Source organism: Hipposideros armiger, unplaced genomic scaffold, assembly GCF_001890085.2.
Source record: "Hipposideros armiger isolate ML-2016 unplaced genomic scaffold, ASM189008v1 scaffold_190, whole genome shotgun sequence".
Classification (NCBI taxonomy): Eukaryota; Metazoa; Chordata; class Mammalia; order Chiroptera; family Hipposideridae; genus Hipposideros; species Hipposideros armiger.
Window position 1 is genome coordinate 1,489,536 of NW_017731540.1, and position 12,480 is coordinate 1,502,015.

General features: G+C 40.3%; 1 protein-coding gene across 1 annotated transcript in view; it reads right to left on the reverse strand.

Moving 5' to 3' along the window:
- Window positions 1–3,845: 3,845 nt before the first annotated feature.
- FASTKD2 (FAST kinase domains 2) overlaps window positions 3,846–12,480 on the reverse strand; it is a 32,956-nt gene continuing 24,321 nt past the window's right edge. The window contains exons 5-9 of the mRNA XM_019652914.1: window positions 9,337–9,500; window positions 8,142–8,354; window positions 7,672–7,759; window positions 5,864–5,978; window positions 3,846–4,713 (exon numbers count right to left, since the gene is read on the reverse strand). Of these exons, the coding sequence (XP_019508459.1) occupies window positions 4,594–4,713; window positions 5,864–5,978; window positions 7,672–7,759; window positions 8,142–8,354; window positions 9,337–9,500 (700 nt within the window). The 3' untranslated portion in view covers window positions 3,846–4,593. The remainder of the gene's footprint in view (window positions 4,714–5,863; window positions 5,979–7,671; window positions 7,760–8,141; window positions 8,355–9,336; window positions 9,501–12,480) is intronic.

The following is a 12,480-nucleotide window of genomic DNA, read 5'->3' on the forward strand; positions in this document are numbered from 1 at the left end:
GTCTCCCTTTGCGTGTTGCCAAATCTTATTCATCCTTCCCTGCATAGCGAGCTCTGAAAACCCAACCCAGTGATCCCTTTCTCCTCTGACCTCCTCTTAGGTTCTGCTTTGGGCCTTGTCATCCATCAGGCTATCTTCTGACACACAATAATGGTGTCTTCTCTTATAAGCAACTTGAGTAGTTCTCTGAACTTCTTTATAACCCCCATAGTTCTGGGTGCATATTAAGTTAAGCTCTTAGTGGTTATCCCTAAATGCTATTTGGAGAATCAAACATTAGAAATGAATTGGGATCAACTATGATTTGTTTTCCAATTTTAAGTGTGATATTCATTCTTGAAAATATGAAAAATAAAGTATAAAGAAAACTGAAATCACTCACAATGCTGTTACTCAGAAATACCGCTTTCTACATTTTTATCCCTTCCCTTCCTGTCTTTTTATGCACCTCTAATCACTGTTTAAACTGCATTTTTTACAAACAAAATTTGAATCCTAGTATATAGTATTTGTCTTTCCACTTAATATAATTGTATTTTCCTTGTGTCATTAACTATGGCACATCCAGATCATATTTTACAAATATTAATATTATGTCTTAGAACAGTGCTTCTCAAATTTTAATGAGCATACAAATCACCTAGGATATTGTTAAAATACAGGTTGTGGTTCGGTAGGTTTGAGATGGGTCTGAAGATGCTGTGTTTCTATAATAATATTCTCCCAGATGATGCTGATACTGCTGGTCTGTGGACCACACTCTCAGCAGCAATAGCTTAGAAGACACATATATTTCACTGATGCTGAACATTTAAAGTTTCCAGTGTTTGGCTCTGATGTGGTAAAATATCATCAGTGGAGTGATAAGAATCCTTACACATAATGTAGGAATAATACAAGTATTTATCAAGTATATACTTTATAGGCACAAAGATGGTTAAAAATCTAATGACGACAATGTCAACAAGATGCCAATATTTTCAAGACTCCAGATGCATATAGCCAAAGGCCATTCCATAGTGACAGAAAGCAGATCAGTGATTTCCAGGGAACAAAGGGAAAGGCAGAGGGAGGAAACTCTTAGGCAGGCTTGTTCATTATCTTGATTGTGGTGATATTTTCATGGATTCTTATATGTATGTATATAATCCGTTAAAACTTATCAAATTGATACTTTAAATATATGCAGCTTGTCAATTATACTTCAATAAAGCTATTTTTTAAAACATGGGGAGTACGGGAGCCACAAAGTGCATTCCAGAAGGGTAGCGCTAATTTAGTCCTCCAGCAGCATATGTGAGTGCCTGCCTCATTACACCTTTGTCAGCACTGTAATTCTTAAAGAAAAAAGAAAAACTGCTAATTTGAAAGGCAAAAGTATCTTATTTGAATGTGCATGATTTTACTATTAGACTGAAATTTTTCCATGTTGATCAGCTCTTTGCTCATTTATCTTTTGTAATGTCACTGTTTCTCATCAAATTAGAGAAGCGCTTTAGATATTTGTCATAAATATCACGTATTTTTTCCCTTGACTTGATGCTTAGCTTTGTGTACAGTTGATATAATTATAATGTAGGTTGACATTTTAAAGAAATTCAAGAATCAAAACAACAACAACAAACACCTAATCTTAACACTGCTCCAAACATGTGTAAACAGCAAAAAAAAGTTCAGAGTCAGAAGACAGAATTAGACATATACCAAAAAAATCAGTCTTTTACAATCACTTAATTTCTTTCAGAAGGTGGCTGATATTAGCATAAGACTATATCAGAAGCAAGCCATATACATAAACATATCTATCAATTTATACCTTTCATAGTCACTCTTTTTAGTAGGTTAATACAGTAAAATAGATTAGTTTTGACCTTTTAAAATGGATAGTGGTGCTAAGATATAAAGTATTTTGCAATTTGATTAAGAACAGTCAGAATTTGGATTTATAAACTCCCACCTTTTGTTTATTCTTTGATTCTCTCATTGTGTGAGAAACAGGCCCACACAACTGGGGTTGTATAGTTTTGCTTTTTCTTGAAAGTCAAATAAATACCAGAAAGGGAGATTATTTATATATTCTCCTGGAGTGAGTCTTTATTTATATTAATAACCCTAAGAAGACATATATGATTAAACTGTTTTCTTCTTTCTGAACCTTGAGTCTCGCAAGGTTTTCTTAGATCACAAAATAATGAAGAATGTTAATACTAGTAATACTAGTAAAAGAGGAATGCCTTTTTATCTGCCATGCCAACTGGCACAAATTCGGGAGAACTACTTCCGCTAAAGGTAGTTACAAGTATTCACAAATTTGCCCAATCCTTTGAATGTGAGTCATAGAAGACAGAGACACACTTAACATTTAAAGATTGAATCTTAGTTCCTTTAATAACAGCATATTTAACCCTTGTTCTGACATTTTAAGGGTTAAATCATTTAGCCACGCAATACAGCTGTGCCCGATCTGGAACCAGAGTCGTTTTCCTGAGACACGAGCTAAAGAGCAGTGGAGGACGACGCGATGTGGAAATCAGTCATGCGGCTGAGGCTCCAGAAAAATCAAATTCTTTGCCTGAACTTCCTCTATAAATGAGGGAGGTGGATTAAATGATTGCTAAACTTCCAGCGCTGACCTTTTCTAAACGCAGGCTGAATACATGGATAAAACCTCTGACAGTTGCAGTCCTATTGCTGGAGTATTTTAATTGCCAACCCCGGGTTCCTTGGCTACTTTTCTCATAAGCCCATAAAGTCAGCTCATGTTCAAACTCTAGCCTTGACCTACTATCTGTTTAGCCCCAGCAAATAATTTATCCTCATATTGGCAATAAGGAAACAAAGGACCCAAGAGAATCTTAATAGCAGCTGCACCTCAGAGAACTCATTCTCATTAAGAAGAGAGAATACATGTGAACTTAGCAGTGCCTGGCATAGAGTAAGATGTCCGGTAATTGCATGTCTGTATATTTGGGCTGTCTTAGTCCACCTGAGCTGACATTAACAGAATACCATAGATTAGGTGGCTTATAAACAACAGAAATTTATTTCTCACAGTTCTGGAGGCTAGAAAGTCCAAGATGAAGGCTCTGGCAGACCTGGTGTCTGGTGAGAGCCCCTTTTCCTGATTCAAAGATGGTCATCTTCTCATTGAGTCCTCACACGGCTGAAGCAGTGAGGGAGCTCCCTGAGGTCTCTCTTATAAGGGCACTAATTGAATTCATGAGGGCTCTAATCTCATGACTAATCATCTCCCAAGCTCTACCGCCAAATACCATCACATTGAGGGTTAGGTTTCAACATATGAATTCTGAGGTGACATAAACTTTCAGTCTTTTGCATGGGGGTAAAATAATACCAAAAAATACTAAATAAGTTGGTAAAATATTACCAACTTACATGAAACTCACTGTATCCCCAGTGAACCAAATACTGGTAGACAGGTAGACAGCAAACTGAGCAAATATTTCAACAAAAGAATGAACAAACATAATTGAAAAATAGTCCTCGAGTCTGACTCACAACACTGTTCAGCCATATTAAAATTGTAATACTCAAGCCGGCCAAGTGGCTCAGTTGGTTAAGAGCTCACTCAAGAGTGCAAGCTCTGAGCAACAAGGTCGCCGGTTCGATTCCCGGACCGTGCCGAGCTGCCGCTGAGCTATCAACAGGTGGCAGGATGGCTCAGCTAAAAAAAAAAAAAAAAATTGTAATACTCAGTATATACCAAAAACAAAAGATGAATACAAGTTACATTTGACTTCTGCAATTACAAGAGGTGCTCAAAGTGGTTACCACCAGTGTAATTTTAATAGTTTTTTTCTTTCTTAAAATGTGTATACATTTTTTGGGCGCACTCTGTATATAATTTAAAAGACATCACGAAATGGTGGGAGGGGGAGAGGGAAAGAAAGAAAAAGGAATTACCTCAACAATGGCAAGAATTATGATGTTAGCAACCCACAGCCTATCAGTTTTAATAAATTTGGCCTCCTTGCCATCTCTGTGTTACTTCATCTGTTTCTCAATATGGCCCACAAGCCACCTCAACCTAGCATGTTTGTGAAAAATGCAGATGTCCAATCCTCACCCATTTTTAACCTGCTACCTCCCTCATTGTTACCATCTACAATTGAGAGTCTGGTCCAACTGCTATGTGGCCAGTGCTTGAAAACGTGGTCAATGCCTGAGTTGCTGAATAGCTCACAGCAAGAGTATAAATATGCAGATCCAAATCCAAGGACTGCCCACAACAACTTACCTGCAACCCATCACAATTAAGAAACTAGTTTCCAATCCATCAAAACTAATGAGAAACAGGAAAGCCTACAGCTCATGAATCTGTCAAATATCTGGGCACTAGAGGGAATAGTTATGGTTGGAAAAAATGACACTTCTGTAATTTTCTTACCATATTCTAAAATACCAATAAGAATATTGCCTCCATTCTTAAAATTAATTTTAACAGTGAACTGAAGTAACACTTTTTGTTACGGTGAGCAGTCAGGTAAATTCCAATGACATCTGAACTGTCGTCTTTATTAAAGTCATTTTTAAAAATTTATGTCTCCTAATATGAAAAGGTTGCTTTGTACTTTAACATGTGCTTTGAAAATTAACATCAGCAGTTGGAGGGTCTTCAGGCGAATAGATTTCAGACTTCAAAAATGTGACTGCATCCTTCATCCCTAGTTTTTCCATCTCCCAATTTTTGACCTTATCAAAGAAAAAGGAAAATGATCAGTTTGCAAGAAAACGCTGATACATGAAATAAAGCTAGTTTCAAGACCCAGGGGTATTAAAGTAACATCAAGCTGACTGCTTTTTAAAAGCAAATGTTATGTTATAATTACTCATATTTTAAAGGCTTAGTAAGACTAGGGTTGAAGAAAATGCTAACACTGAAAGTTATAAAAACTTTAAAGGTCCTCTAAAGGGTGCAAAAAGTTCTTCCTTGGGATAATCTTCCCTAGAATATATAGAATAGCCAATATGAAGAAAAAAAAAGTCTTAAATAGTAACCCGTTAAAAGAAATGGGTCATCTTAACCTCAGTATTCATGCATAATCCATTTTTAGATACTAAAGCACATAATGAAGATTCAAATGTTTCCATTTCACATTATGTGCAGGACTGAATGAGTGGCATTTAGATAGAGCCCAACATTAGCATGAATATAAATTTATTCGTAAAGTTCTTGCTCCCTCAGAGACATCTGGAGAGGCTGTTCAAGAAAAGCTGTGGTGGGGCCAGCCGAGTGGCTCCGTTGGTTAAGAGCTCGCTCAAGAGTGTGAGCTCTGAGCAACAGCGGTTCGAGCCCAGCCCGAGCTGAGCAGCCGCTGAGCTGCCAACGGGCAGCAGGATGGCTCAGCTTAAAAAAAAAAAAAAAGAAAAGCTGTGGTGCTCGGAGTCAAAAGGAAGCAGAAGAGGAAAGAGGAAGAACCACCCTTACGACCATCCAGCTTTTTCTGGTGACAAACATCCTATAACAGCCTCACACTGGCGGTGAAAACACAGGTTTAATTAACATCTTTTCCTCCCTTGTTCATGATAACCTATAAACTGAGTATGGTTGCATGTGTACTAAATTAAATAAGAAAATACATTACTTACATTTTCCTCTTAGCAAAAAGAATTACAGTTGACAAAACATAGCATTTATAAAACCCTACTAAATGACAGTAATCGCCTGAGTAGAAGCCAGATCATGTACTAGAAATGTTCTTTTTCAAATAATAACTAAAATACTTATTCTAATACTGCTGACAATTCCTGTAGGGTCCTAGGAACCAGCTGTAACCACAACATTCCTGGCAGAATAGACCTCAGTAACTTGAAAAATATTTCATTTGCATGTTTTTCTTACCAAAATCACATGAAAACCCATGGCTTTCAAATGCCGCATTTTCATAGCAAGGAATCCTCTGGGATGGGTTGAATCCAAACAGTGAGTAGATCTAGAAACACATAGTACAGCTACCCTGAAAACAAAAATATAGTATGAGATTAGTTGCTAATGAGACTATCGTTTACAAGCTGGCTGTACTCCTGCTCTTTGGAGATTGCAAAGTTGAGCTCTCCATGGACCGCAGTCCTTACCACGTCCCACTGTCTCAGTCCTTTGCTGCCCTGTTACTTGGCCTCTGTAGCTACTCCAGTCTATGAAGGCTACTTTAGTAACCAAAAGCTTAGAATAATGCTTTACACAAACAGTTATCCCTAAACCATCTTTAAGGGTGGCTATATTCTTGATGAAGAAAAATTTCAGAAATGAGCACTCCCATTTTAAGGCATTCTGCGCAGTGCTAACCTTTGATCTAAATGTAATTAATTACGCTACTAGTAGAAGGATTAGTACCAAATAATCAATGTTCTGCTTGTACATACTGCCTCCCAGAGAGAGCATTTAACAATGAGAATAGTGAGACCAAATACAGAGAAGAAAACACTAAAGGAAAGGTAAGACTGTTAAAAAGATAAAATTTGTATGTGTAACAAAAATGTGAAATGTGTCATTTGTTTTTTTCATTGTTCTTCACCTTTGGAGAGATTAAAGTCCATTGGGCGAAAGAAAGACATCTGTATCCTTACTGTCTCCTGTTATAATCTGGCTATTATCTAAGCTAACATTAAGAGAAATTTTATATATTTAAAGGAATGCTCAGATTCCTCACTTTTTCTCAATACTTTACACTGAGAGCTACTATGTTATATTATTATGCCAGAACAGTGGAGTACCTGGGAAAGAAAAATGATCTTTAAGTGACGTCAGACAGAAAGCCTTTTTTGAGGGGATATTAGTAACATGTATAGGGAAGACAGCACCTGAGAAAGATGGCCAAGGAACAAGCTAGATGGATTCAGAAAGGGGAAAAAGTTACCGAGCTGTACGTGAATGGAGAGGGATGGGCAGGTAAGAGGGAATCCCTACAGACTCTTTTCTGTAACTCTCTCTACTGTATTTATGAGCATGTCCTATAAAGCAATAGGGGACATGAAACCCTTGGGGTCGGGAGCCATGTCTGACTCATCTCGGGCGCCCCACCAGGCGTAGGGGAGCTTTTCCACAATGGCTGACTGAACATGGGGTGTGTGCAACACGATCTGATGCACCTGCTTGAAAGGCAGGACATTCTCTCCAGGCACAGCACCACATTTCTCCCAGAAACACCCCATTTGTAGTGTGTGGGGCCAAGGAAACAACTATGATTAACTTCAGTACAGGTTAACCCATGTACTATACAGCTTCATTAAAAAGCTCAAGTTTCTCTACCTTTACACGTCTTGGGGCAGAGCAAAATGTTTATTGGGTATTTGGTTTTGTAGTATAGAAGCCTTAATTCTTTATGATCACTATTACATTATCTTGTCAAATGTTTACACAGCACTGATCGTTCAAACTATGTTAACATTATTTTCTTGACCTGTTTAGCAGTAAAACCTAAAATTTTTAAAATTGCCTATTTCATTAAATGGTCCAACTCCAGTCCTCTATCTTCAGCCAGTGCCCACCCTTACACCTAAGGAGTAAACTCATGCATGAGAAGTCTCTTGGTGAATTACAAGCTCCATGCAAATATAAGGCCTTAGTACTGTTACTGCTATTTAATAGGAAATCTTTGGGAATTAAGATTTAAGTTGAGAAAGCTCAGCAAACGAATATAAGTAAGCAACCTTTGGAAATCTGCAGCAGGAGTTACCACATCCACGTCAGAAAGTGGAAGCACTTGACTCCTGTTAGTATCCATTCTGATTTCAAAATCTGAAAGAAAAAGATTGATATTAAGTTTTCAAACACTGTTCAAAGTGATTTTCTCTTTCCAAATGTATCCTACTACTACCAATCATGCTGGCAGCAGCTACAATGTACTGAGCTTACCATGTGCCAGACACTGGTCTGGATGTCACACGTACAATCTCATTTACTCACCACAGGAATCCTAGGAGGTGGCGCTATTACTGCCATTTCATACAGAAGGGGAGGGAGGCTGCGAGTGCCTAACGTCCCAGCACGCGTCAGTAGTGCGGCGACAGTCCCAACCCAGGCAGGCCAGCTTAGGGCACGGCACCACGCTGCCATGCTAAGCTCCTAACCTTCTGTCAGGAAAATAAATGGAACAGAATAAAGGAAACTCATATCATACCGATATGATAATTATACGGTAACTGCACATTTTCTGAGAAGGATCCTTCTCCCAGAAGGCTCCTTAGCGCTTCAGCAACCTTATCATTAGGACATGACGGTGCGGACAGCAGCGGTGGCAGTGCGAAGTCTGTGGCCTTGTTATAAGGAGTATCATCAAGCTTTAGGCAGGTAGTCAAAATACGAAGCTTGTGGACATTCCTCTCCACATCACCTAAAAAGAGAAAGGAAATATGTAGTTAAGGAAAAATATCAATGCACATTTAAGAACCTGTACGAATGCACCTATATTTCTGATTACTGTATCTGTTTCTTATCAGGAGGACTTTCTCTGTGTCTCCCTAGTTCTCACGGTATCTAGATGAATACCTAGGACTTGATAATGTCTTCAGGTTGAAAGTATCTTTCAAGGTGGTTTAGTCTAAACTCTTCATTGAAGAGACGAGGGACTGCCCAGGAACGGTTAGATGCCTCACGGTTATAGGCACAGTTGGGACTGGAATCCCAGTGTCCTGGGCTCCACACTGTTGCCCCCACATTAGATTGCTTGAAAAATCCACACGTGGTCTCCCTTCTTCCCAGTGCCACTTTGGAATTTCATAACGTTGTTTTAAAAAGAATTTAAACTACTCTATTCTTGGGCACACCATCATATTTTGTACACCTAACCTGATATTGCTTTTCCTTGTTTAATATTAAAGACCAAAAATCAACAATTCATTTGGTTCCTAGAGCAAAGAAGTTCGCTACTTTGGTAACTATTTGGTTTCTTGATCTAACAGGCTGAGCCCTCATTAAGACCATGAGAGACAACGCAGTAAGAGCTGCAAAAGTTGACTTAACTTGGCTTCAGATGTGACAGGTAAGGATCAGGAAGTGCAAACGTTTCCAATTAAGGCATAAAGAATGATGTCAACATTTAGCCTCTGCATAGGTGCATAAAGTGTAAATAAAAAGAATGATGATGATGTGTTTCTCATTCCTGCCTAATACACAGGACCTGTCATTCAAGGTGGCTCCATAGGTTTGCTGGTTTAAAGCACCAACCCTTCGCTTCGCCATTATCGGCCCTTTCCTCAGTTGTACCTGCTCTGCATGCTCAGTGACAACCATTGCTCCAACCAAGACCCCCTGCAGAGTCACAAGGTAGCTGGTGGCACTGTCAGTTCAGTCACCACTGTGCCCTGATAGCCCACCTGATGTCAGCAGCTCACTGATGATGTCCTTTTGAAGAAGCTGATTAATTGGGGCCAGGGGAAAATGGTTCATCAAGCAAAATGAATACACAGCTTTCAATAGGTTTTCAGAAGAGATGTGGTGAAGATAAGCAGTCAGAGCACTGGCCATAACGTCCAGGAACCTTCAGGGCAACAAAGAAAAGTCAGCTTTCAAATACAAAGAGAAGGCAAGGCCATGGTTGAGCTAATGAGATGTCATAGAACCAATGGCTTTCAGGAGTCCAAAAAATGGAGACAAGAAAATCTTATATCAATACATCTTTCAGGTCAGGGGTCTAATCTCTTAATAAATATATATATACTCAATAAATGTAAGCTACTGCTATATGTCTTATACAGGGCAAATGTTTTACAAGCTTTATTAACTCATTTAATTTATATTAAAACTCTATGAGTTAGACATTATTATTATCCTCATAATAAAGATGAGTAAACAAGCTCAGAGGGGTTGAGTAACTTGTCCAAGAACACATGAGGGCCAGTGACAATGTGCCCTATACAGCTAAGATGGTGAACAACAGCTCCACCTGGAGCTGGGCTGCCGTGAGTGGCGGCGACGGTGTAGGCTGGAGTGGAGCTGCAGTGGGCTGCCGTGAGTTACCATGAGCGGCTGGCAGCTGGCAAGAGCTGCCGTGAGCCGCTGTGAGCGGCTGTCCAATAGCCGGCGACTGATCTGCTTCATCTGGGAAGAGCGAAATGATCATAATACCAACATGGGCCAGTGAAGCGTCATCCTCCACAACTAGACTGAAGGACAAAAGAACAGCAACTTGTCTGTTCCCTTCCCCCAACTTCTCTCCCCCGCAAAAAAAATTACTCGGAGTTAAAAGAACTGCGAGTCTAATCCTACAACCCAGTATAACAAAGGAGTTCAGCACAGATGAAGAGAGGAAAGATAAAAATTCGGGAAGGTCACTTGCCCAGGGTATGGCACAGGTGCCCTTTAAACCCAGGTCAGTCTCTTAGGGCACACGTAGGCTACATATCATTATGTAAGACAAACATGAAGTACATGCAAAGTACTGTGATGGTGCACAGGAAAGCAGGCCAAGTAGCTTTGGGATAAGGAGGATTTCAACAAGTGGAAAACAGGGCCGGCCGAGTGGCTCAGTTGGTTAAGAGCTCGCTCAAGAATGCAAGCTCTGAGCAACAGCGGTTCGAGTCCCAGCCCGAGCTGAGCTGTTGCTGAGCTGCCAACAGGTAGCAGGATGGCTCAGCTAAAAAAATAATAATAAAAAATAAATAAAGGGAAAAGATGGGAAAAGGGATGATCATTTAAAACTAAGCAAAGAAATGAAGCCCTGAAAAGTGCACACTATCTGTGCTCTAGTAAGTAACTAGTGAGGCTAAGGCACAGAGAAGTGATTCCTGTAGCCCGGAAGCAAGCCCTTCAAACAATGAAGCTATAAAGGGAAACGCTTAACATCAGGTGGGCAGTCCATGGGGAGGAGCAGACAGGTGAGGGAGGGAGGCCAGTAGGTGGTGGGCTAAGTAGGACAGGGAATTACGATGAGATGGGAGCAGTGTGACAGATCCTAGAGACACCAGCGAGGCGGCACTGGTTACACTAAGAACTGCTGGAACCTGCAGTATGCAGCCAGAAAGGGCAGGGCTGCAGGTGACTAAGTGCGGAGACTGAGTGGTTACCACCTCTCCAGCCCTCTCATCATACTCCTTACACTGTACCTCACGCTTCAGAAACACCAAACTATGTGCTATTTGCCGCACACGCCCTGCTGTTTCTTTCTTCCCTGACTTGAATATGGAGTCCTTCTACTCAGAATTTTCTCCTCTGCTTATCTTCCTTCCTATCTATCCATCTTTTAAGGTCTGCTCAGGTATCATCTCCTCCATGCAACACTGCTAGGCCCCACCCGACCTGCATCCTGGCACTCCCTTCCTGTTTGCGCATGCCCTGTGTAAAAGTTGATCACTCCAGTTGATGCTAGATTTGTCAATTTATGTGTTTACCTTACCAGTAACACAGAATCCACTGGCAAAAAGGATTCTATCTTACTCATCTTTGTCCTAAATACCTGAGTACTTGGTGCGTTTTCTGACTAACTGGACAAATAAACTTAGATGAAGACACGAGGGAAATGTTAGTGGAAAAGGATAAGTTGAGAATAATGAGCTAAAACTCACCACGCTGTATACATTAAGTATGTACAACTTCTTACATGTTAATTGTACCTCAAAAAAGTGGTTCAAAAAATCACTTTGCATGGTGGCTGGTAAAGAGTAAATCACTGACAAAAAAGAACGACCAGACTTGCGGAGATATTGAACATGAGACACTTGTAGGATCTACAGTGACCGCATGCAAGCCACAGGTGCTCTGGAGTTCATGAGCACGCTAATGCCGAGATGCAAATCTGGGATTATCTACAGGATGGCAAGTACAGATCAAGAGAAGAAACCAAAAGGCTGAAATGACAGAGTTTAAATGTTGTATGCTTTCTCCCTTGGGTTTCAAACCCAGGAAGACACTCTGGATTTAACACACCTTCTCTCCCAGGGGCCATCACATAAATGAAATGATTAAGGTATAGCATGTGGATGGATATACGATGTGCTAAGCCAAATTTTCTACCATTCTCCTACCTAAGCCGGCTCTTCTAGTCAACTCACTTCCCAAATACTTCTAAAGTCTTTGCCATTCTAGCCCAAGACGCCGTCTTCCTTTCTCCCTCCTCCATCGTTCATCTGGTACCTACCCTTTACCGTCTTCCTCTGGGTATGCAACGCTTGCCTCCTTAACTGGACCAGGGAGGACAGGGAACACAATCTTCTTCTTTTATACTCTTCAGAATACCAAGTTCAGGCAACTGAACATTCATGGGCATTCAGGAAATTCTGAATGATTAATTTTGATCTATTGCTACATTCTCATTCTCCCATTTCTCCAAAGGAGAAATGTTGAGGTGGGAGGTTAAGGTTGGATCAGGGTTTCTCAGTCTCAGCACTAATGACATTTGGGCTGGATAAATCTTTGTGGGGGGCTATCCTGTGTGTAGCATGATGTTAGCAGCATCCCTTGCGTCTACCCATGAGAGGACATTAGGACTCTCCTCCCTACACACACTCCCCGGCATGAAAACT